The sequence below is a fragment of the Trichoplax adhaerens genome, genomic scaffold (assembly GCF_000150275.1).
Source record: "Trichoplax adhaerens TRIADscaffold_1 genomic scaffold, whole genome shotgun sequence".
In the NCBI taxonomy this organism is placed as follows: Eukaryota; Metazoa; Placozoa; class Uniplacotomia; order Trichoplacea; family Trichoplacidae; genus Trichoplax; species Trichoplax adhaerens.
In genome coordinates this window covers 4,914,779-4,940,161 of record NW_002060943.1, presented here as the reverse complement: position 1 = coordinate 4,940,161, position 25,383 = coordinate 4,914,779, and the positions used below count along the sequence as shown (strand labels likewise).

At 30.1% G+C, this 25,383-nt stretch overlaps 1 protein-coding gene across 1 annotated transcript; it reads left to right on the top strand.

Moving 5' to 3' along the window:
- Window positions 1-414: 414 nt before the first annotated feature.
- On the top strand, window positions 415-7,841 carry TRIADDRAFT_51798 (uncharacterized protein; the record flags this gene model as incomplete). Its single annotated transcript, XM_002108615.1, has 10 exons — window positions 415-446; window positions 696-767; window positions 1,883-1,969; window positions 2,159-2,230; window positions 3,019-3,093; window positions 3,600-3,671; window positions 5,064-5,135; window positions 5,319-5,390; window positions 5,531-5,602; window positions 6,536-7,841. 10 exons carry the CDS (start codon window positions 415-417, stop codon window positions 7,839-7,841), a joined length of 1,932 nt encoding a protein of 643 aa, XP_002108651.1.
- Between the last annotated feature and the right edge of the window lie 17,542 nt (window positions 7,842-25,383).

Here is a 25,383-nt window from a genome sequence, read left to right as displayed (position 1 = left end):
ACCCAGTTTTATCCATTTAATAGAAATTTAGCCCAAAATTACTTGGCAACATTAAAGGGTTGTCGCTTTAAGAACTTGACATCTCTTAAAATCTTGTATGTATAAAATCACGATAACCATCTGTAATGAAGTCTTCTTTCTTAATAATATTTCAAATAACAATTGTTATTTTAAACTGAGTAATAATAGTCGTACAACAAATCACAGATCTTAAAATTTAGGATTTAGTTGAGAGGGATAGCGAATCTACTTATATAGCGTTAGAGGTTAATCAATAACAAAAACAAAATCAATACGACGGTTCGTAGTATTGTCAACGGAATTCAGTATGGAATTAATCTAATAACTTATAGTAACCATAATTAGCATTACAATACCATTCTTATATCATAATATATCTATATACAAGTAATCATGACACATTTTGTGTTGTTAAGACATATCAGGTATAACATCTAAGTAAGGCTATTCGCTATATCTTCGTATATGGATGCAACATCAGCACTCCATGTAAATACTATATCTTACAGTTGTGGCTAGATACGACACATTATAAACGTAAAAACTAATCATGATTTTATTTTAATAATGCAAATATTGTTTCAATTTAATCTTTAGTTTTATAATCGATCTCTTTTCTCATATTTCATTTTTATCTCTTGATCCTTTTCTTTGTTTCTTTCCTATAAAACCAGAGACATTAGTCATAATAACATTAGCGATGTCCAAGTTGACGCTTTTCAAGGCTTAGAGATACTAGAAGAGCTGTAAGTAATGCAATTGCTTAAAATTTACAAAGTAGAAAGTTAATAATGCGTGAATTCATCTATTTTAAACACGGTTGGACGATAGTGCGTTGCGCAAATGATTTTCTTGCTTGCTCTTACTTATCTAAAAAGTGTATTCAAAGACATGCTACAATTTATATAATTCTCACAGCTCGAGATACAGCAGGATTTATTAATAATACTGCAATAGACATTGTTCAATAAAATAAGTCATGCAGTCGAAAAATAAAAAATTAGAACTATTCATAGTCGATACTTCATTTAAGAAAGACTCCATTTAAATAGAAATTTTCTACATGCAGATAAGTTACTATCGTTATCGTCATTTCTAATTCAATGTTCATAATACTAATAGATGTGTAAACCGGCTGTCTTACATTATGTTACATATGAAGTCTCAGCTTTGAAATAAAGCTTCTTAGTTATAGCATTGGATACATATTTATATTAATAAAATGAAAATTTTCGAATGGCGACTTTTCCTAGATTTAGCATTAATAACTTATGTCGCTCTCGTACGCATAAAATTTCTAAACACATTGATGCCTTATAGCAGCACTTTTATTTAAAAATGAGCTTCAATTTCAAATTATAAGATTCACGATTTGCTGGTACAGTTCATAATGTTTATTAAGACAGTCAATTATTTTTAATCTATGATACCCTTTCTTCCAATAAAGTAACTTAGTGGGCAACAATATGCACCACATACAATGTGCCGTGGTAGAGCCGTTGATTGACTTATTTATCATGTGAGTTTATGGTAATCGATGTGCGATTACGAGTGTAATTTGACTCATTTATATTCAGAAATGTATTGCTAGGAGAGCAAGTGATCATTATCCTAAATAACATTGATCGATTTTTAATTAGGAATCTTGGCAATAGCAACTTAGGTCAAAATGCCACTAATTGCATGGAGAAATTGCCACTTCTTAAGACATTGTAAATGAGCATTGATGAATGAACAGACTTTAATTATGAGGATATGTTTCGTTTATATTTCAAGAACATGAGACATTTTATTCCTCTGTCTTAATATAATTTAAACTGCTAGCTTTCTATTAATGTTCTAAATTTTTATTTTCTTTAAGAGATATAAGTTACAATAGCCTGGATATTGCAGGCGACCTGCAATCTAATCATATAAGATTACCACCTTTATCCACGCTGAAAAATCTGTAAGATATCATAACAAATATTTACTTTTGTCATGAATACCAATATATTTCGTAATTTATCAGATTTACATATTCGTAAAGCTTACCTAAGCATCTAATTTCAATATTTGATGTAATTACATGAAGTATATTGAATTTCTAAGTCTGAAAAATCTTATGAATTAATACTACATTTTTCTGGGTTACTAGTAATCTTGCCGGCAATCAAATACTACTGTTAGAAGCGGATGTTTTCTCAAAAGAGATTAGCTTGGAAAGATTGTAAGAATAATAACATAATACTTGCTACTTTGTATAAATGGAAAAAATTTCTAATGTTGTATTGAAGGCTATTATGCTCGTAGCAGCTTAGAATACCATTAATCAGGAATTGTTTATTGATCAATCAGCTAATTGTATTTATACATTTCGAAGATTGCTTAGCTTGTGGTTTAGTTGACTTATGATTTTACAAGTAGAATAAGTATATTCATATTTATTAGAACATACAGCAAAATTATGTCATACCTATAATAAAATATAATTTCATAATCTTAGTACCAGTAGTCTAACGTAAATTCTCAGAAGTGCTGTTATCATCTAAATATATAACAAAGGCCAAAAAGTATTTGTATTTTAAGTTGTATCTCTACTTTATATTATAGTAGTTCATAATTCAGCTTCATAAGTAATTAAACAACTAAATATTGCAGTAATGCAGCTCCAAGTTATCTTAAGATAAAAATTATAGGATTGTATAAAGATAATTGAAGTTCAAACTTTGATTGTAAGAATGTAAATTGTAGATTTTAAAATAATAAGTCAGAAATTCTTAGACTGAAGGTAGATAGTAATGTTAGATGAACTAATTTCATGTAATAAAGTAGAATTTTACAAAAAATGCTCTACTTGATATTACTTTATCAAGGCTGAAAAATGATTCGTTAATCTACAATATTAAAGGAGTATGACTATAGAAGTACTGTAAATGTGTAATCTATTTTAGAATGCTTATATTTCAGACATTTAATGAGATATTCTTTCTAAAATATTGGCTTTAATTAAATTAGAAATTTAAGTCGAAATAACCTGCTATCGAGCAATGTAAAAGAATTTATCCAGCCATTGAAAGAATTAAAGTCATTGTAAGAAGAAAAAATGCAATAAACTTAAATTATTCCATATTAACTTATAAAATAGATAGAATGCCTTATGTAACATACATATCGACTCCTTAGTTCTAACAAAGATGAATTTATGTTTTATAATAACAGAGATTTGCGTAACAATAATTTGTCCCATTTGGATCATAGTATGTTTGTTGCACAGAGCATATCATTAAGGAGCTTGTATGTTTGACCAAGAAATAAGAATCTCAATTTTTACTAATTAGCTATTAAGTTAATTAAAGAAAGATCAAAAATTAACCCTTTATCTACTGATACGTTGACAGATATCTGAGCTATAACCAAATAATGGAGATTAATGCCTATTACTTTTCAGATCTTTTGTCTTTACAGGCAATGTAGGTATAACGTAAACTTGAAGGACTAAGAACTGTAATAGGATTTAAATTTTTTAGTTTTAATTGCATGAATGCATTAAAGCAAATTTCCTAAATATATTTACTCATATTTTTGTTGCATCATAGCTATTTGGATCACAACAAGATCACTGCAATTAACAAAGACACAAGAAGTGGATATGCCAAAGCTAGAATACTGTAAGTTCATTAAAGAATCTGAATAATTTAGGCCATATGTATACACAATAGTGCCCTAAAATCCTCACTATTGAATAGTTTATGATAACTACCTTGTATTTTATTCATTAAATTTAAGGCTTTGTATCTATTGCAGTATTATATGCTGTATAGTTGAGATTAGAGTATAGAAGGTTTTATATTATCTTGAAAAGTGTTCCATGATAGGATTGTCACAAACTTATGTTGCGAACTACTACACTAAACTAATAGATTACTTATGCCTTGCTCCACTACACCTGGAGATCTACTGTATGGTAGTTCTTTACTACTTTCGGTCACACAGGGATAAGACTGTTCTAAAAGATTAGTATAGTTTTTATTAGTAGAGTAGCCGAGTACCTTCTCGTACACGATCTAATAAGGAACTCAGGAACTGAGCATTCGCTCGTCCTTTTATACCATTCCACTAAATTTATGGTGCACACATAGTAACTTCACAATATAAGATTTACATGATTTGTATACGCGATAATCGCACGATAAGTGCGCGATAGTCACACGATAAATGCGCGATAATCGCACGATAAATGCGCGATAATCACACGATAAATGCGCGATAATTGCACGATAAATGCATGATAATCGCGCGTACGTAGCGGGTGCTAACGTATCGCCATTATTAATATCTACTGTATATAGGTTCTACTAATTAATTGCAAATACAATTATGCCTTTTGTCGTCTAGCAATCTAGACATTAATATTCTTAATTTCAATTATGCTTACCAATATGATGTATTAGCTAAATACTGACAAAATCTATTTAATTAGCAAGTACGGTGCTTTGCTCCGTAACAATTATATATTGTAATCTGACTATTTTGTGTTAGTCATTAGATGCCTATGTTCTTATATATATACTGTTGTCTTCATTAGTTAGTAGTAGGTAAAGTTAGCTTCTGATTCATCGGAAGGCTTCCTAATTAATATTACTAACTGAGATGTCTGAACTATTGTAGAAGAGTATATGAACAAGGCATACCGTATAACATAGTTAGCCATTAAATTTAGTGGTTAGCGTGCAATACGAGGAGCCCAAGTCTTTATTTTTTCTGATAGTAGAGAAAAAGTTTCAGATAGAGTAGACATTATTCCCGGATACGTGGTTTTGAGAAATGACTTATTGATCACATGTAAAGTTATTTTGTAAAGCTGTTTTATAACGGTATAATGATAAATAACTAATCTGATTAAGCTTAGTATCAACATTCTATTCTTAGAATGCCGTACTTACTAATTAGCTTATACTACAATTTTCGATAAAAAATGTTCCATGAATGAAAGAGTAACGTATATTGAATTAAAAAATTATTGTATTAGTTTAGCATAAATTTGCTGCTTTTGTTTCTAGATATATGGGAAATAACTTCATGAGTGATGTCTGTGGTAAAACATTTACGGGATTTTTTTACCTCGAAACTTTGTACGTATGATCGATAAGATTGCAGTAAATGTAATGTTTTAGGGCGCTATTCATATTAAAAATTCGAACTTAGGAATATAATTTTCTCAAAATACTTTAAATAGACGATTTCTATAGTAGAAGTAAAGTTCTATAATGGATTGGATTAACATGAAAATTTAAATAGTCCTTACCATTTTACAGATACTTATCAGATAATAATATTCGAAAGCTGGACGCAAACTGCTTTTCAATTCTGAGTAACCTGAAGGAACTGTAAGCTATTATCTAGTAATACTTTTAATTCGAAGTGTGAGAATCATATTTGAAATTTTATACATTGTATACCGTCATTCATTAAGATTTGTTATATACGTAAGAAATAATCTGTACTGGACCTTTATCGATTACTTTAGGCATTTAGAGAGAAATTTACTAGTGGAATTTAATCAAGATATTTTTAATGGATTAACTAGCCTATATACTTTGTAAGTTTGATTGAGTAACAATGAAACTAAACGATATTATTTATAGTAAACTAAAATATGTCGGTGATGGGAATGATTATCGTTAGCAAAATTATTCGATAATGCTACTAATTAAATAGCTAAGATGAAAGTTTTCATTGCCTGTTATTACGTTTTTAGCCACTTGCATGTGTAGAATAGTATTACATGATGGGATACTAACAAGACATGAGATGCCATTAAAGTATGATATTTTGGATAATCCTAAGTTAAAGAATCAACGGTCAACTTAAACTTAACCTAACAACATTAAATTTCAACTTAAGTTTAGGGAAAACACGAGTTAGCTGAAATTGTTAATAATAATCTCACAAAATTACTTAGAAAACTTAAAAAGGGAGGAACTACTGGCTTAACCAACCAAAGAATCAAAATAAAGGAGATTGTTCACGATTTTAGGAATATCCCAACCTTTACCTTTTTATTTCACTGCCCCTTTACTACTGAGCTACACCACCTTTTATATGCTGCAAGAGCAGTTAGTGGATCCAGATTATCAACTTAATCACTCCAAATTATTCCAAATTAAACCAGCAATTAGTCACCTATAATGAGATAGAATTTACCGTAGAATCCTGAAATTATTATATTAAAATAAATCGCATTTTAACTGCAACTTGTATCCCTCTGCGACATACAAAATATACCTGTGATAATTTTAAACCAATAAAGTCTTTGAGTTTCACTTAAAAGCCTTCATTTGATTCCTTTTAGTAAAATAGCTTTCTTTTGCTAATATAAGCAAGACCTTTTAATTCATGTTATAAGTCTTGACTGAAATATTAGCAAAAATATTTCTATTCAGTAGCAAATCTTTGTTACATTAAAAGTACTGAGAAATAGAAAATTATATTTAATATCAATATGCATTTTATTGTTTGATCCATTCTATAGGCACTCAACGCGTGAATTTTTATGCTGTGTAGCTCCAACTACAGTCCTAGACTGCTCCCCCATTAATAATCAAGAGCAATTATCAACCTGTAATGATGTCCTAGCCCATGTTTCTTTACGCATTTTTGTGTGGTGTACATCATGTATGATCATTATTGGCAACATCTTGACACTTTATGTGAACAAAACCTTAGAGCAGTGCCGTAATCCTGTACCCAAGCTCTTAGTAAATAACTTAGCATCTGCTGATCTCCTCATGGGTATTTACTTGCTCATTATTGGTTTTGCAGATGGCATACTACACAATCGCTATGCCAGTAATTTAGAATACTGGCTGCAAAGTCCAATGTGTGCTTTAGCTTGTTTCTTAACTGCAATTTCTAGTGTCATGTCAGTAGTCATAATGTTAATCATTACAGTGGATCGTTTTATCAATATCGTTTTTGTTATGCCAAAGTTTAAAATTACCAAGAAATGTGCTACTATAACTATGATTACATCCTGGAGCTTGTGTATTGTATGTGTTGGAATACCAGCCATAGCAAGTATTAACCAACAATCTGACAATCGATTTTATGAATACAGTAGTGTATGTATGCCTAGTAATATCAATAACCCATACTTTGCAAATTGGATATTTGTAGTTTTAGGAATGTCATTTCTGATTTGGATAGCTATTCTAATTATGTACGGTCTAACTTTAGCATCGCTACGAAAAGCAAGATTGAAAGTGAAAAAGAAATCAGACTTTAATTATGAAAAGCGTGTTGCTATCCGAATGCTAGTTATTTTAACAACTGATTTAGCCACTTGGATGCCATTTTATGTCCTATTAATAAGTGGCGTTTTCGGAAATGAGATTGATATCCATGCACTTCCTTTTATTGCTATTCTGGTTATGCCGATGAACTCTTGCATTAACCCATTTCTTTACACATTATCAACCAAGAAAGTTCTGCAACACTTTCGCTTTAAATTTAGTACAAAAACTGATACAAATGAATACTCACAATCAAATAGATATCGATCATCCAAACCGCTTCCTGAATTTCAAGTTGATCGAGAACTGGATACTGCGGGTGCAAAAGTGCAGCCCGAGCATTCTCAACGCGTAGACGTAGCTGTCACTTTTTCCAGAACTTCTATCGCGCCGCCATTGGGACCAAGTGACAGTGAAATATTAACAGGCAACAATAGCGTAAGTAACCGACTTAATAAAGTCGGCATTAAGAAGTCGGGAAGCGATAAAAAGAAAAAGTCAACGCAACTTTCTCCATCATCAAATATACTGTTCAGCTTAAGTTAGACGTCTATTTAACCATAATTGTCAACTACCTTACAGTGCATAAACTCCGTTTTATAGGATCACAATTGCTAGTATGATAGTTTAATACTTCGATTGAATGCCATCTTGATCTTTTAGAATAAGTAATAGTGCTCGTTTACGACATTCCTATAAATAAGGTAAGACTCTTAATTACTTGACGACCTAAATAAAGAATTATAATTGTCAATACGGATACGCATATATAGAATTAGGATTAGAATTTTTAATCTTTACCAGCAACCATATTGCCGATATAAATCCTAACGATGAGATGAACCATTATAAAACTTCAGTTAGCTGATATACGACATTTATACACAATCTTTACCGTACTTAATTAGCTTTTAGTTGTATTTATCAGCTTAATTGAATTATTATTCCCTTAAATTTTCTTTCGACCAAGTTATGATAAAAATTGTATGCCTGCCTCTACGAATAAGTGATAGATCAGTATAGATACAAAATTGTACTGATAATGTGATGATAGTAATCTCGCATTCGTGTCAGTATGTAAAATTACAATTCTTTCTCTATTCATTCTAAGTTCTGTAGGGAAATTAATAGAAGCACTTAATGTTGGAAATAAAATACTAAAAACTTATTCTATTTTTATTAAGATCTGCTATTATAAAACTGGGTAGTATCGTAGAATGAAAAGATATTAACGATAAATGTGTTGTAGTAGAAGCCGTAAAATCGATTGTATTCAGCTAGAGTATGGATGACCATAACAGACTGCAATATGATGATAAATAATCTGAATTTATCACACTCAACTTGTAACATAGGTGTAGAAAAATGGGCTTTATATAAAGTAATATAGTACCAACGATAAATATAAGATGGCAGTACCAGTTCCTAGAAGCATCATAGCATCAAAGATACTACATTTGCAAGAGAATACAGTCTGGGATCGAGCTGTCTACCGCTTATGTTGTCAGGGTATAATTCCACCTACCATCCCTTGAAACGATCAGCGCGGGGGTGTTTTTATACTACTGTTAGATGACTTTGATTATGGGTTCATTTCAATAGGTCAGTATAAGATTCTTACAGTACTTTTTACCTCAAGATTTCTTCATGTAAAACGAATAGCTCTAAGGTAGTAATTTCTGTAGAGTACTGATTATTAAAATAGTATTCGTTATATCGTTAAGGGTGGCCACTGGGCCTTTAAATTTTGATTCGATGTAATACTCTGATGAAAATTGAATAAACATAGAATCTTTACAGAGTTTTCTACACAGCCATTTTGATTGTTATATTTTCTTATAACGGCTGCTTTCGACAGAGCAAGCTTTGCTTGCATACTCAAGCTATCGTTAGACACATCATAATGATTGGTATAAAATTGACCACAGTACTAAGGACATTGTACCGCACTGTAGATATCTTTTACAGTACCTGCTAATCTTAACTTGGTATGTCCATCACCGTACATTAGTTATCATAATGTGCTTTGGACCATTTACTAATCTTAATATAGCATTTCATCCATCAAGTCATTATTGAAAAGTAGTATTCTACAAGCATTGCTGTGAATAAAGTAGTGCCTGGCTATTACTGGGATATATATTATGTCGAATGGTAATACTATCTGTTAATTATTAACAAATAAGTACATTATCGTAACCCGTCAGCAAAGGGACGTGAATTTATACTAGTATATTATAATACCAACCACTAAGTATTCTGCTATACATTGTATGTTATATCATTATTGGAACTTTTGAAACTTCAGTAACAGATCATAGGCTTTCTGTATCAGTATTTCTATAAGAATGCAATATTATCAGTAAACTTTGCAAGTGCAATCATAGGCTTTCGAATTATTTAGCCATACAATGATCAGAATTCAGGCAATTATTAAATTCGATATAGCCTATAACTTTAAGTAAAACTAGGCAGAATAAATTATTTTGGCTATTTATTCCTTAACAGAAAAAATTGTCTTGATTTCCCTAAATTAGAACTTTAGCCTGATGGATTTGATCATAAAAAATAAACAATAACAAAAATTCAATCAACTATCTACGATATGATTGAACGATCTTAAAAAATATGTGTGTCCTAATTTATAAGTTCTATAATCTACTGTGTGCAGTTACTAAAGCAATATCACGCCTGTAGTAAGGCAAAGGTGTATTTACGTATTTATAATTACTGGTGTACTAGTCTATAAACTATCTCATTCTAGGCTTCATTCCTCCGATTTCTAACGAGATGTGCAATGCTACGATTAACTAAGCCGACAACAACTAGTGATTAGAATTATTTTCTTCATACTCCTTTATAATTACAGTAAAATACCGCTTTACTACAATTATTATGCCAAAAGATGCGGGTGAGCAATTTTACTTCCTAAATAATATAAATTCTCATAACATGCGTTCTAGCTTTCGGTAGAAAAAATATTAGCAACATGGCAAAGGCCAATGATCATTAGAATTGATGATTCCGTACGGTATTTTATTTACTAGATACATATTTATTTCATCCTTATTATTGCTAGTATCTAGTTGATGTTATTTAAATATTTTATATAAGTTTATATTCATATGTCACAAACTCCCGTGTGACAAGATAACGTTGTGATCGAATCTACGATCTCGCAATAATTCGTACGCCTTCGATTTCCGTTATACTTCTAACCTTAGGAACTAAGAACTAACTGTTATTAATTTGTCCAATCGTTTAAATAGATTTTATCTACAGCTTTTTTACACACCTCTTAGAATACTACTAATCCAACTATAGATATAAATGACCTTTAACACATCACAATTTAAATCGTACCGTCTACAATCTATATCTGGTTACGTAATCTCCTCGGCTTACAATATCATTGTAGCCGCAAAGCATGTACTATTTTGGTACGGTGAGTTAGCACCGTGACATCATAGTAATATGGTCGGCCATTAAAACAAGGAAATCTATTGTTAGACAAAGTAGCATCATAAAAGCTGTATGGCTCAATCATTTCCCAATTTCATGCATGTATGATGTTATTACATCAAAATTTTATCTAAATGAAGAATATCAGTCCAATAGTGCTCGCTAATGTACAGTTATGACTTCAATCGTTATAATACAGTAGTTGGTTTGCAATAAATGATAAATATTAACACTTGATTGTAATAACTGTAAATAAGGATATTTTTGCGTTACATTTCAAATCTACATTCTTGATGATTGATAAATTCTCAAAAATGGATGGAAATAACTTGTTAAATTGAGTTATTTCTGCAGATCAAAAACTTAGGATATCATTTTAAATCTATTGGAGATTATCCTACAATCGAATAAGCTGTATAGAATTGCTAGGGACAGAGAAATTATATTGTCTTATTTTTTAGTCATTACTCTAATTGAAATACTACATTTTTGTCGCAGATTTAGAATATTCAGACATTGACAACATTCATCTTACGTGGATATTATACGAGAAGTAATCCCAAATTTCAATGCAACAAAATTCTGATCAATAGAATAAAATTTTGAGCGTATAATGAAATTTTTGTAAAAATTTAATTTTGTTTAAATTACAAGTTTGATTCTTACCGTTTGAGCTGTTGCAAATATGATGGGATAGTGAGGCAGTAGTCAAATTTCATTGTAGTGGTAAAAGGAATTTAATTTTATCTACTACAAAATAATGTTTTATTCTTACAATATCTCGAGTACTGTCGTATTAAAATTTAAACGATAATCTACTATAATAGATTTGTTGTAGCTGGACAGACTAAACTTCTTTACAAAAACATGTATCATTTCTGGTATCAATGGCATCATTTTCTATTTTGGAACGAGAATAGTGCTTAATTTTGGTATTACAATGATATTAATTTCAGAATAGACATTAAATCTCTCTTGAAATTTACTTTTATTTCGATATTAGTCTAATTCCAGCCTAGCCGTGGATGGTCAAATTGACAAATCGAAGGCTAGAAAGGAGGCTAGGGCAAATTTAAAATTAAAGACTAAAATTAATCAAGCAAAATCATTATCAAAAGATTAATTTATCCTGTGCCTATTCGGCATTGTTCTTACTTAGCCTATAAGATTTAATAAATTTATTAAAATTTAAAGTTAATGATGGGATAGAGCTAATGGAAAACAGCTGTGCACAGATTTTTATTTTAAATATTAAAATAGATTAAAAGGAAAGAGTTATCGTAGTTACGAAATAGATGGTATTCGCTATTAAAATTTGATTTAATTTAATCATCCCTATAAAACTAACTTGCCATTGTTTAATACTTCACATCGTCCAATATCGAATATTTTAGCATTAGAATTATATTTTTAGATATTTCATAGATTATCTAAAAATTAGCATTAGAAAAATGAAAACTTTGAACGTATCCGAAACAAAAATTATTTGTACTATCCAGCCGTTGGGAAGATACTTTAACAATTCACGATGATATATTTTTATATAGGAAGAACCGGTGGTTAATTATTGAACATTATTTTTATGGATTTGATTGTGATCATATAAACCTTTGTCTCTTTCAAGATAAGGTATGAAAAATAACCATTACAACATATTTCTATTTGGTAAATTCTTATGCATATAATTAACGCTCTGAAAGAATTTTTTCATTTACTTTGGATATGTAACAACGCCGTTATTATTCACAATTTTATCATTTTTATGTAAATCATGGAATAATCAAATGTTCTGTCTTTCTTTAAATGCCTAGAGATGAAATATCTTCCGCTAGTCTACTGCTGCAAAATCAGATTACGTCAAGATTACTACAAAAGAAAGATAATTTATGATGTTGTAAAATAGGGTCCGCTTATTAATTAATAGGGTATTATTTAAAACAATAACAGCCGAAAGTGTTTCTTTCTTTATATTTTTAGTTTTAATTTACTAATTTAGTTTTTACTGTTGTAATGAATATATGGCAACACAAAAAGATATTGAAATAGCATTTCTCACCGAGTTTATTGTTCTTTAATTTTCCCATGTAATGATAATATTGTCACGTATTTCATTCTATACTATTTAAGGAATAACTGGATAGGATTCAGTAATGTTCTTAATTTCCTTTGAGCATGGTAGTAATCGTTGAAGAATTCTAGGTCCATGTTGACTTCATCGAATGCCTAGGATCGATATTGGTTTTCCCTGTTTCGTAAAAATAGCCATAGAAGCATACTTAAGGTTAGATTAAAATTAATCACGATTCTTTCCTACGTTCATGGAACTAGTATTAAATTGTGGAAATAACCTTTATTTGAAACTTAGTAGATAAAAATTGACACTATTATCGATATCCATTAACACTTTATTCTCAAAAGTATATGAAGCCCTTTTAGGTCTTAATTGCACTAAACCAGATTTATACTGACGTAGTAAAATGTATTGTAATATATTTTTCTTCGATAACTTTCGGTTAATATATAGAACTGAAACATCATGAGGGCACTAAATTCTTAATAGCTAAAATAATCTTTACTGATTACGATCAACTTGATCGACGCTAACTGAGTAAGAACTAGATATATGTGCGATAAAATGTTTATATTTTGCAACATATCCCTATTAAGAGCGCGCTGTGTCGATATATTTTTAGCTAGAATTAGTTAGCTGTATAATTTATTACGACTGTATAAATATAAATCAAATTTTGTAATTTCATCGGATTATCAGCGTTCATCGAGAGAAAATCAAACTTTCATCAATTTAAAAACCTTGACAGACGCTGATTGATTTCTTTAAGTTTGAATTGATGTTTAAAAATCATCCTTTAGTACTTTTCTGCTATGGTTCATTCTTCAGTGGTTATCGCTGAGTATTTTTATGGTCCATCAAACATTGCACTTGTAAAGGCAGAAACCTGAGAATGAAAAGCGAGACATACACTAATTTATTGAAAAATTTCAGGTATCTAAATTATTTTACTACATTCTATAGGCCCTGCTGATTTATCTAAATTAGTAATAATTTTAGCTAAAAATAAGTACAGTAAATTAAATGTTATAATAATATATAAAGAATGGAAACGAAAACTCTATTTTAGTGTTTGTTAGTCTTTATCAATTTTCTTAGTAAATGTAAACCTGGTCGGTATTATGAAAAAGCGGTTGATAAATTGAACACAACAATTTTCTACCTTCATATTGCAATTGGTGTACACATGTTCATAAAATGCAGCCTTGAATAAATTACTTAAGAATGTTACAGTTTGACTTTATATAGTTCATTATAAAAATTAACAACATTAATCCTCTGCAATTCATTTGTAAATTTGGGAAATTATTTCATAACGATAGACGTCAAGCAGAAAAAATCATTTATTTTTAAATTTACGGAATAACCATATAATACTATTGCATTATAGCTCTCAACTACAAGAAATTGATGTTTACAAATAATGTCAAGGACTAATGTCGCTATACTTGTGGTGTTGCTGTTTTAATTTTATCTTGTACGCTACACAGAATTTTCTAACATAAGAATTTTATAGATATCTTATAATTGCATTACAATATAACTTCATAATAGCCAAATCTCACTGTAAACAAGTTGGATTTTTGCGAGGAGAGAGTTAAGTAAAATGTCTACAGCTTTTTAAGGGTGTTTAGTTTGGTTTAGTATCAGTTACGAAATTTTAAAGTACTAATACTCTTCTGTGAGTACGCGCTTCTAATTTACACTCGCTTCCCTACTGACTGTAATGAATGGTTTGATAATTTTTGAGAGGTTAAGTAGCATAAATATCATTTAGAGATTATAAAAATGGGTACTGTAGAAAAGGATTATTTATTTTAGATAATAAGCTGTATAATATTGAGGTATCTACCATAAAACAACGGGCAATCTATCATGAAGTGGGCTGAGAAGTCCAACACTCAAATCTATAACAGTTGAGATACGTAGAAGAAATAGCGGAACTTACAGTTCCCGAAGCAGAAAACATACAGAAAGTTAAAGTTTAGAATTAAAAACCATTGATGCTATATTAGTTCAGGTGCTAGCAAATGACTTTGATCAGTGGGAAAAAAATATAAGTATTGTAAGCTATTAAAAGCAGCAGTCTACAGTTGCTCGTAGCGCGAAAGGCTGAAAACAGCGTCAATATGTAAGAATAAGCTACGGTAGAATTATAGCTAAATCTTCATGCATAACAATGATCAGACTATAACAACTTAAATTTAATCGTTATAAGAATTAATTTAAAGCTGACATACGTAGACAACAATTAATATCACTTAGATAGCATTAAAAAAAGCACACTATTGTCTACATTAATGCAAAAGGGTAGGCAAAAGTATTTATCATTAAATTTTAACTTAAGGCATCTAACTAAGGCCGTATGAAGCCTATAGAAGATCGATTGCGTACCGATCTACAGTTCAATATTTGACGGTAATCTTTAAGTTACGAATTATTTTCGATCTATTTCATATCTTGATGACATTAACACTGTATCGACTATTCCTAACAATACATATTTCGCAAATACGTATGCTATATAAGTAGCAATTGCATATGGGTTTTCATAATCGGCGGTGTTACCCAAAATTGCAAGTAATTGTCAATGTACGAGTAAGTATAAGATAAGATGCGGCAGCTAACTCATAAATTAACTTTCCGATTAAATATAACTACTTAGTAATTAACAAAATAGACACAAGTTGCAAGCGTAAGTAGCGGCAATATGAATTTTGGATGCATCCGCCACGTCTTGAATTTAGAAAAGTTTATCATATCACAAGATCAAAACTCCTGCTCTTGGGCTACTAACTGAATCAGTATCAATTCTAAAATTGCAATTACTTTGAATGATTGATTTCGAATCATTTATGACCTAAAAGACTCATGGCTACACTTAGTAGCGTATCTGAATATACTGTACTATAATTCGTTTCACTGTTGTTACTAAAATTTTTGGTAAAGTTACGCTTGTCTATTACAGATAATACGAATCATATTTTGCCTCATAGTTTTGCTTATAGCACTACTTAATTCGGTATAAAACTTATATTAATCAAGATAACGTACTCTTTGCTCCTATTGCTTTAATATAAATCTCAGGATTATTACCGTTAGAAGTGATGTCTTTATTTGTATAGTGAGTTAGTTCTATTGCTCCTTAGTCATGGTATAATTATGAGCAGTGTGGTAAACATGAAATTATCCTAGCGGCATCATCTAGTCGTACCTGATTAAATATATCAATACGGCAGATCTCTAAAATTATCAGATTTATGTCGTGAGGTCATAGTTATAAATCCTTCTAAAATTATAACAGCTTATTTACTATCCTGGATAAGTAATTCATAAATATCAATGTTGCGTTAGCTAGCAATTCCTGGGCATATCAATTAAGAACTATGCTATCTCATCTAATCTCGTAGAATAACCCTTTTGGACTTCATAATTTACGATACTAGAAGCCATGTAAGCAATTTATCACTTAGAATTTAGAAATATAAACCATGGCTTTTATTATCATGAATGATCATGGTAAGATCTACATTTGTTTGAAGAGTTTATGAGATATCTGGGAGTGTTCTAGATTCAGATCGCTGCATTATTATTAAACAATCTTCAGAAAATACTGTTGTTCTTTGGCCAGTGAAAATGAATTAAATTTTATTCTTAACTTCGCATGTAATATTCCAATAATTGAATACGGCTGCGTATTTATCGTATGCAAAAGGTTCAAATTCATACCTATAAATAACCATAGGGTAATGGAGTTCTAAAAAATTTTAGATCTTATTATTAAAGCTAGCATTCTTCCAAGGACGATCACAACATAATATACTTAAACAACTTTAGGTTATGAAAGCTGTTGCACGTTAATCGTATTTTCATACTGTAATAAATCACTACAGAACTTTCAAACTTTGCTGTATAGAATCATAGTTGAAAAATAGTAGAATTTTGTGAAAATATTTAATTCGCTAGCAGTAGGTAAGCGTTTTAAGATTATAAGAAAATGAAATGTTAATATTATCCATGTAAGATAATTATTTGAAAATTCAGGGATTATCAAATTTAAATGCCCTTGTAGAGGTCTTGCTTGAGCTTCATGAACTCTCAGAATTTATACGGGCAATGTTTAATCCAAATCCAAGAATATCACACAGAATGTCTATACAGAAGTAATAAAATTTGAGAAGCTAGAGACCTAAACTAAAGTTACTTAAAATGGTATCAAGGTGTAACCATATAATTAAAAATGTAAAAGATATTTGCACGATACAACTAGCAATTGATTCTGGTATCTCATTTATATTGACGTGAGGTTAACTACTCAAATTTTATTAATTCTAATGAATTATAGAAGAATTAGATGAAGCATGAGGGCTGCGAAGAGATATTTATTTAAGGTTACGATGAGTCCATTGTCATGTTAGCTTTAGCTATAACCAGTAGGATATCCCGCTTGTGATACATTACCTAAATATACTTTTATCATAAAACTCTAACGCTGCACTGATCAATAATTTAATTTTGGATTAGGAAGGTTTGTCGGATTATTTGACATGCTTAATCAAAAGTCTCGAATTAGTATGTCTACTATAGAATGGAAGCATTTATTGATACGGTTTGTATACAAGTAATTTGTGTGCAGATTTGTCAAAGTGGTATTGTCCAGTTTATCTTAGTCATTTTCAATTGTTCTTAAGAGAAGAAGAAATTGGAAATCTTCTCTGACAGACGGACGTATCAATAAACGTTGTTATTTAAGGCTATTTATTCGGCGTTGACCTTCGTGTATCACATTAGGGAATTACTCTATTTTGCTAATTTAAATTTTGGGTTACGTAAGTGAATCTACAGTAATAGTAGGAGACTATTACTCGATCATTTACAGCACGATGTAGGAAGAATCTATTTAAAGCTTCAAAATTGTTTAATAAATCATTCTCTTCTTAATGAATAAAATAAGGTACCTTATTATTCGTTTCTGCCATTGATAACTTACGTTTTAAACCATAGTATATCTTGGACAAATTAGACTCTAAGACATTGGATAAACGTAGTTGTGGGATTGTTACTGTTGAATTAGTTATTAAAAAACAAAAATATTTCTGCTTAGCTAAGTTCCTAATTTTTATGATCTGATTCTTTATAATAGCTAAAATTGAATAACAAAAACTACTCATTTGAGTGATGTCTAAACCCAAGTATCAATATAATCAAGGTTCTACAAAGATTTGTTCGTTATTTGAAGGCAATGCGTTGGCAATATACCAAATAACAAAATCTTATTATTTAACGCACTGAGTTCAATATGTGAGATTAGGTCTGACATCCTGAATACCATAGCAAAAAACACTTTCGCATATAATTTATTAAGCCTTAACAGCTGTTTATTTCAAAAGTTCGATGAGATAAAAGTAACGCGATAAAGCCTATTATCCATAGCTGCTACAGTTACATCATCACAGTAGTTACAATGGTAATTAATCGTTTTAAAGGTATTTGAGCTACTATAAAATATCAATGGCTACTCTTTCAAGTATTTTAAGAGCTGCATTATTTCTAATTTTAATATCTATTTGTTAGCAACACATATTTGAAAAACAGCAACTTAATTCAAAAAGTAAAAGCAATAAATTTCCTTATGGCGAAGTTTGAGATAATTTATTTATCGATATCTCGCATGGTAATGTCGAGAATCGTACTTTATAATACTTGACAACTGGACCTCTGTCTGAACTAAAATTAACTTTATACAACAAAATTCTCGACCTCGTCTTACTGCATCTCGGTGAAAATGTAGGACTTCTTTTAAAATATGTAATAAATGATTAGAGTGGCTATAGAAATAAACTTTATAAAATCGTAGAATTTTAGCTACTGACTATCTCTATGGAACTATAAAGATAAACGTATTAAAGTTTCTAATTCTAGATATGAAAAGAAGATAACGTACTCGCAATCTGCTTGATCAATGCTATTTTTATCTATAATTATAATAAAAGAAAAGCTTCTGATACGAACATAGACTAAAGTTTTACCCATGTTAGCTGCCCCTTTTAGGTAGAGATCTAGCAAACTTTCTACCAGAATTTATAATAGTATAACCTAGAATACTTCAAAGATAATTTGCACTAAATTTGCTATACACGTACTTTACGTATATTCGATTAAGAGCTTAGACTAGCAGTAACCAAGTCATAAAACTACGATTTAAGACAAGATCTTATATTACGACTAAATAATTATTGATATAACAACAAGCTATCATGAATGGTTAGCTCTATAATTCTCAATTTGTTAACTCAAGCGTTGAGCTTTTAGATTCGAGCGAAGTCCAAATGCGACACATAGTCAATACCGCTTTAAATTTTAGAAGTAATGTTCGATTATCAGTCCGTCTATCTCAGAAGAATTCACTTTCATTTTCTTAAACATAGTAAAAATGGCTACAATAAACGGAATAATCAACTTCAACTTTAGAGCAAAAATTCCATATAACTTATATTAAATAAAATCAAATATACGCGTACCTTTACAATGTTCCGTCTAGGTGTTAAGGGTTGTATTAGCTCATATATTACTTAAAGGACAGCTCTACAAGTATAAAGGTGTCAGCTACGGGCCTTTTATGCATATAACAGGAATGAAACAAATACACTGCTTCAGTATATCAGCCATCATCCAAAATTTATCAAGCACAACTGACTATTCTATATCAGATAGCATTTTATTGCATATTGCTATTACACATTCAAAACTGTTTTACCACTGTTATTAGCTGAAGTCACGTAGAGAAGTGACGTTAAGTTGTATTAACGCTAACTAATACTAAGATGTACCAAAGTCCAATAAATTAACCGACATATGATTATACGATCAACTGGAGTACGCACTGTAATTAGACTTATGCTACTTCAGACATAAACTTGGCCTAGCGTAATAGTGCAAGCTATTACAAGTCGCTACATAGTTGTTTATAATGAATCTATAAATGCCATGATATTTAATGCAACCCGATTTAATGCCGTCATAACCTCACCAAGTCATGAAAATAAAATACCTGGCTGTAATGTAACTAGTATTGTGATTGTAGACTATTAGCCATGTTTAGTACAGTATAGTGTACGGTAGATATTTATCCTAAGAGATATTTGGTAGCTATAACTATAGACTGTAGTGGTAGAGACTCTATACTAGAGTACAGATGATTATATACAGTAGGGTGTTGAGTTACTAATAAGGCTATAGGTAAGAATAGAACTGTAAATCATATATTAGGATATGGTTAATTCATTGCACTTTGGCTGGTGTGAATAATATCTACGTAAGTACTGTAGTCGTATCCATATTGGATTAATGATGGTCCGCAGTAGAATAGTCTTTCTAAGAATAATTTAACTATGTGTAATATAAGGTAAAAGGTTGCCATGCGGATTGTAGCTGCGAATACTACGAAAAGTATAAAAGTATACAACTTTAGATTATTCAGTTAGTTCGTTCTAGAAGTCTTTAGTAGTGGTATTCGACTAGAGTAGAGCTGTGTCTAGTTAATCTTTGTATAAGATTCAATAAAGCCCTTATTTTTCTAAAATTTGGAATTTCGTAATTGGTATATATCACACTGGCTATCAATATTTCCTTAAATTAAACTACAATAAAATTTTATCGAGTCTATTATTGCAGCTAATTTAGCTATCTCTGTATGAACATGCATAACTAAGTATCCTTAGTAGTGCTTTCAATGTCATTCAATTCAGTACTAAAAGTTGCAGGTAAATCAAAAACTACTTACTTAGCAACTTTTAATTCAGAAACATTAAGAACAATTTATCCATGTCTAGTATTACAGCTAATTGGTCGTTTTCATAGCAGCTAATTATTCATATTCCTTAAGTATAAGGCAATAGTGTGATTTATAAATATTTCTTTTTGCTACTGAAATACTCATTGTTCCCGTAGAAGTGATTATATATGTAACCTGATACCAAGGTAATCTAGATCACGATCTTATGCTTCAATTCACTAAAAAATATTACTGGACCATATTCTTTCTATAAATATCGAATAAGTCTTGTAGCTATATAGCAAGAAGAGTACTCATGACGATTTTTTGACGCAATATCACAAAGATCTGGTCGGTAATGATAATAAAAGCTATGTTATCATACATAGCCTGGCAATTATATTGATATTTTGCTAATCTTGGCTTGCAAAGATATTGAATTTGAAAAAGTTAAATCATATTTGCTAAGAGCTACTACTTAGAAAGATATTCAATTTGAAGGGAAAAAGGATTTATAAAATTTTAATTAATAGCTGACGACAATACAGTATATCAGACTTATGAACGCAATATTAAATACCTTACTAAGTCTTAACTAAGTAATGATATTCGGTAATAGGTGTACTCATATTTTAAACTTGTACAGTAAATTTATATCGAAGATCATAGCACAGAGTTGTTTTATCGATATGGCCTGTTGCTAAGGGTAACTAACTTTATGCAAGGATCAAACAAGCTTTCTTGTGCAGGCTATCTGCTATTATACTACATTACTACTAGTTTATTGTAATTATATATTTAGTTATGATACATATTCCCCCTATTTGAAATTATATTTGTCTATAGCTAAATATGCATGCTCTATATGTAATCGCGTTACTTCTATAGCATCTATGTGATTACAACCTTATTGTCATTGCTATGCATTGGGTCCAATCATATCATTTCAATAAAATTCTAGGAATTAAAGATTTTTAACAAACAAAAAGAATGCTACTTTCGCTTTAATAATAAATAAAGTAATCATGTTACGCCGACTCAATAATTATAATTTTAAATGATACCCATTAATAGCATGTCTTTCCAAAAGTTTGTTTTCCCTATGTATATACCGATTCAACAACTTTTCTTTTATATTAGAGACTATAATCGATAACATCGAACTAATATAACATATCTTAATAATAGATAAATTTATAAATTAAGGCATAAGGCTATAACATTTGTGCCTGCCAAGGAACCTCTAACGGACTATGGTGATTCAAGAGTAATACATAAATGATACTTTCGAAATTTTCTGCGTGACCAAATGTAGATTAAGATTGATTCGCTGGTTGATGGTTAGTCTCGATTTGGAATATGAAATTGGACTGATAACTAGTAGTAAATAATTGTTTCAGATAATACCTTGTCTTAAATGTGATTAGCTGCATTATAGAATAGTTATTGAATTATAGATGTAGTTAAATATGAGATTTGAGGTACATGGTGTATAATTAAGTAGAAATTTAGTCACAGTCGTAACTATAGCTGCGCATGGTATGTTTTATCCTACATCCAACAATGCTATAAATACCTTGTAAGCAACAGTTATGCATTTTTGGCTGGTACATACTAGGACCATTCTGATTGAAATATCCAGATGAAGTCAATCAGAATAGCAATCCTTCATTGCTTCAAATTATTTTCGTTGTATTTGTTAACACCTGTCCATTAATACTTCTTATGAAATAGGACATCATTTCATATAGTCGAATATCTATAATCAATTTGAAACTAATCATGAACAAGTCCACGAATTGTAGAATACTCGTATTGCATATTTTATTAATGTCTTCGGTATATTTATTAGAGTTTCTAACTGGATCAATATTAGATATAAGCTTTTTAAGATAAAATACCCGCTTACAAAATTGTCTTAGATAATTTAACTATTAAATGTAAACTAACATTCTACGAAAATATTACAAATCGATGCCTACAATAAGAGATCACACAACGAGTCTAAAGTCCAAATTGGCCCCTTCGAATCACAAAATTTCAAGGCAAATATTCTGATTTTTGCACTGTCAACCGTAAATAGCACTTTCCTATTTTTATTTATGATAATGCAAACAAATTACTATTACGCTCTTCTATTGACTGTCTGCTCACAATTTCGATACAGATTACTTTAATAATTTATTTAAACTTAAAATTATTATAATCTTTCCAAAATCAAAGCTTAAAATAAATACTACGATAAATTGACAATCTGCCCATACTTAAGTTCATTTCAGACCTTCATGATTCGTTCGCTGTTACTTTGTTACATTACACCACATCATTTCTAATATTATTAAATCGCTTTCAACTAAAAATAAAATAGAGTACTATAGCATATTACTATTCCTTTACCAACAATTTTTCTATCATTAAGAATATTATCAGGATAATGTTTATCTTTAATCTTTCTAATACTTTTGCAATTCAAATAAAGCTTAAGAAAATTTAATAGTCTATTGACAAATTTACTCGTATACAATTTCTTAGAACGTTTCCTTAATGACTATTTCAGATAAATCCTCGCTATAGGTATAAATTTATTTATTCCTGAAGTTGTTATATTTACTTTCAGGAATATCTGAACGTAATGATAATTCTTATTCGGTATAATACGAATGAAATACTACAACGTATTGATAATCTGTCCATACTTAATTTCCTTCTAGAATGTAATGACAAATACATATAAATAAATTATCGTCATTCAGCAGGCATTTCGAGTCTTATAGAATTTGGAACTAAATAGAGCTTTAATACTTTAACAACCCGCTACGATGCACCGATATTCTTCGAAAAGATTTACATCGGTAGTTTTATTGCAAATTTTTAAGACTGTTTATAAGTTTAGATACGGAACTACTATATCACCTCTGATATGAATTGTTTAAAATCAATTGAAGCTTAAAATATCTGTTAAAATACTATTAAAAATCTCCTTATATAGAACTTGTACCTAAAATTTCATGATAATTTTTCAGTTACACATTACCATTGGTTAAATTTTCAGAGTTATTAAAGATCTCTAAAACAGTAATAATTTAATGATATTGCGCAATGGACTTATAAGTTATTTAACCATAAATAATCGTCGCTATTGCTAATATCTTATATACGATTCTATGCCATACTGTTGTTAATTGGTTGCCTACATAGCGATATCTAATCCTAGATCAGATCCATTGTCTGAAAATATTGTTATTAAGGGCTATAAATATTACAATGCGAGCGATGGTATGCCATTCTAATTTAATGTTCGACAAAAACTGCAATAGAGCAAATAGCAAACACGTATTTATTGGAAGACAAGCATTGATAGAAAACTGGTATTAATCAATATAAAAATAAAGTATTAATACACAGATTTTAGATATGTAAGGAAAGTATATAACACAATGGAAATTCTCAAATATGAAAAATATCTGATTTTGTTCACCTTCTAGCACGTGCTTTATCGTAGGATGACAACTTCTGTAGATAAAACAGCATTCTTTTTTTACTGTAAAGATCATAAAGGTGTAAAGTAATCATAAATTTTACTTCATAAAATATATAGGGACGATCGGCACTTTTGACTTTAAGATGTAATATTTTTATGAATAAAGTAAATAGCGAGAAGTTTACAAGTTGTGCTTAATTAGACATATGTTTCGAGTTAGTAAAATTTATTATCTGAAACGATGGTGATCACGGTGATAGAACAATTACTTTTGATTGATGCAAATAAGCTAATAACAATAAAGATGTAGATCATATGCAAAGATATTTTAATGATGACTATTAGCAAGCAACCGTAATTATTACCGACAACTATATTTTATAGCTCAGGAGAAGAAAATCCTTTAAAGCTTCCAGTCGTTATAATTGATGACTATTATTTCATTCAAATATTCAGTTTTTATCATACTTTGGATCTTAAAACTCAGTTGAGCTAGAATCACGTGCGTTAAAAGAGAATGGTCAGTTAATTAGTTTTTTTTTTTCGATCTGCCAACAATCGTTTCTAAACTAATCTGGTGTAATTTGTAGAATACGATGAGAGAATATATCGTGAGAATATACAATCTGTATTGAATAGGGGCAATCGCAAAATTAATCTATTTTAATTTATTTGCTATTATTTATGATATTACGATAAAGTTCAAACAGTAAAACTTCTCGGTAAGCTGGTCTACTAAAGTACTTGAATTAAAAAAAATGTCAATATTCAACAAGATGAGATGGTCCACATGACAATAGTTTATAGACAAAATTAATGTATTTTCAATTTAATTGCTGTTATTCGAGGGTATTAATCTGAAGTTGGTATAGTATCATCTTCGATATGCTAATCTACTAGGGGATTAAAAATATAACGAGGGGGGTAGAATCCTTGGAATAAGCGTGCACAGTTAACATTAATTTTAATTTTAATTTTAATGGCCATTATTGAATAGCATTGACTGAAAATTGAAACTGCACAACCCTACAGATTAATATTGATGATAATAAGGCAAAAATAATTATGAAGGGAAGGAGGAGTAGTCATTTCGATGAATAAATGGATGAATAATAGATCTAATTCAATTATTTACCGTAGTTGAACAACAATAGCTACACAACATGATCTAGCTTGCCTGTATTAATACAATCTTTAATTAAATATATTGTCAAAATTTGACTGTGTAAATTTTGCGCATTTAATTCTCACCCATGCGACCTTATTACTTATATTTAAACATAATATCGACGACAGTCAT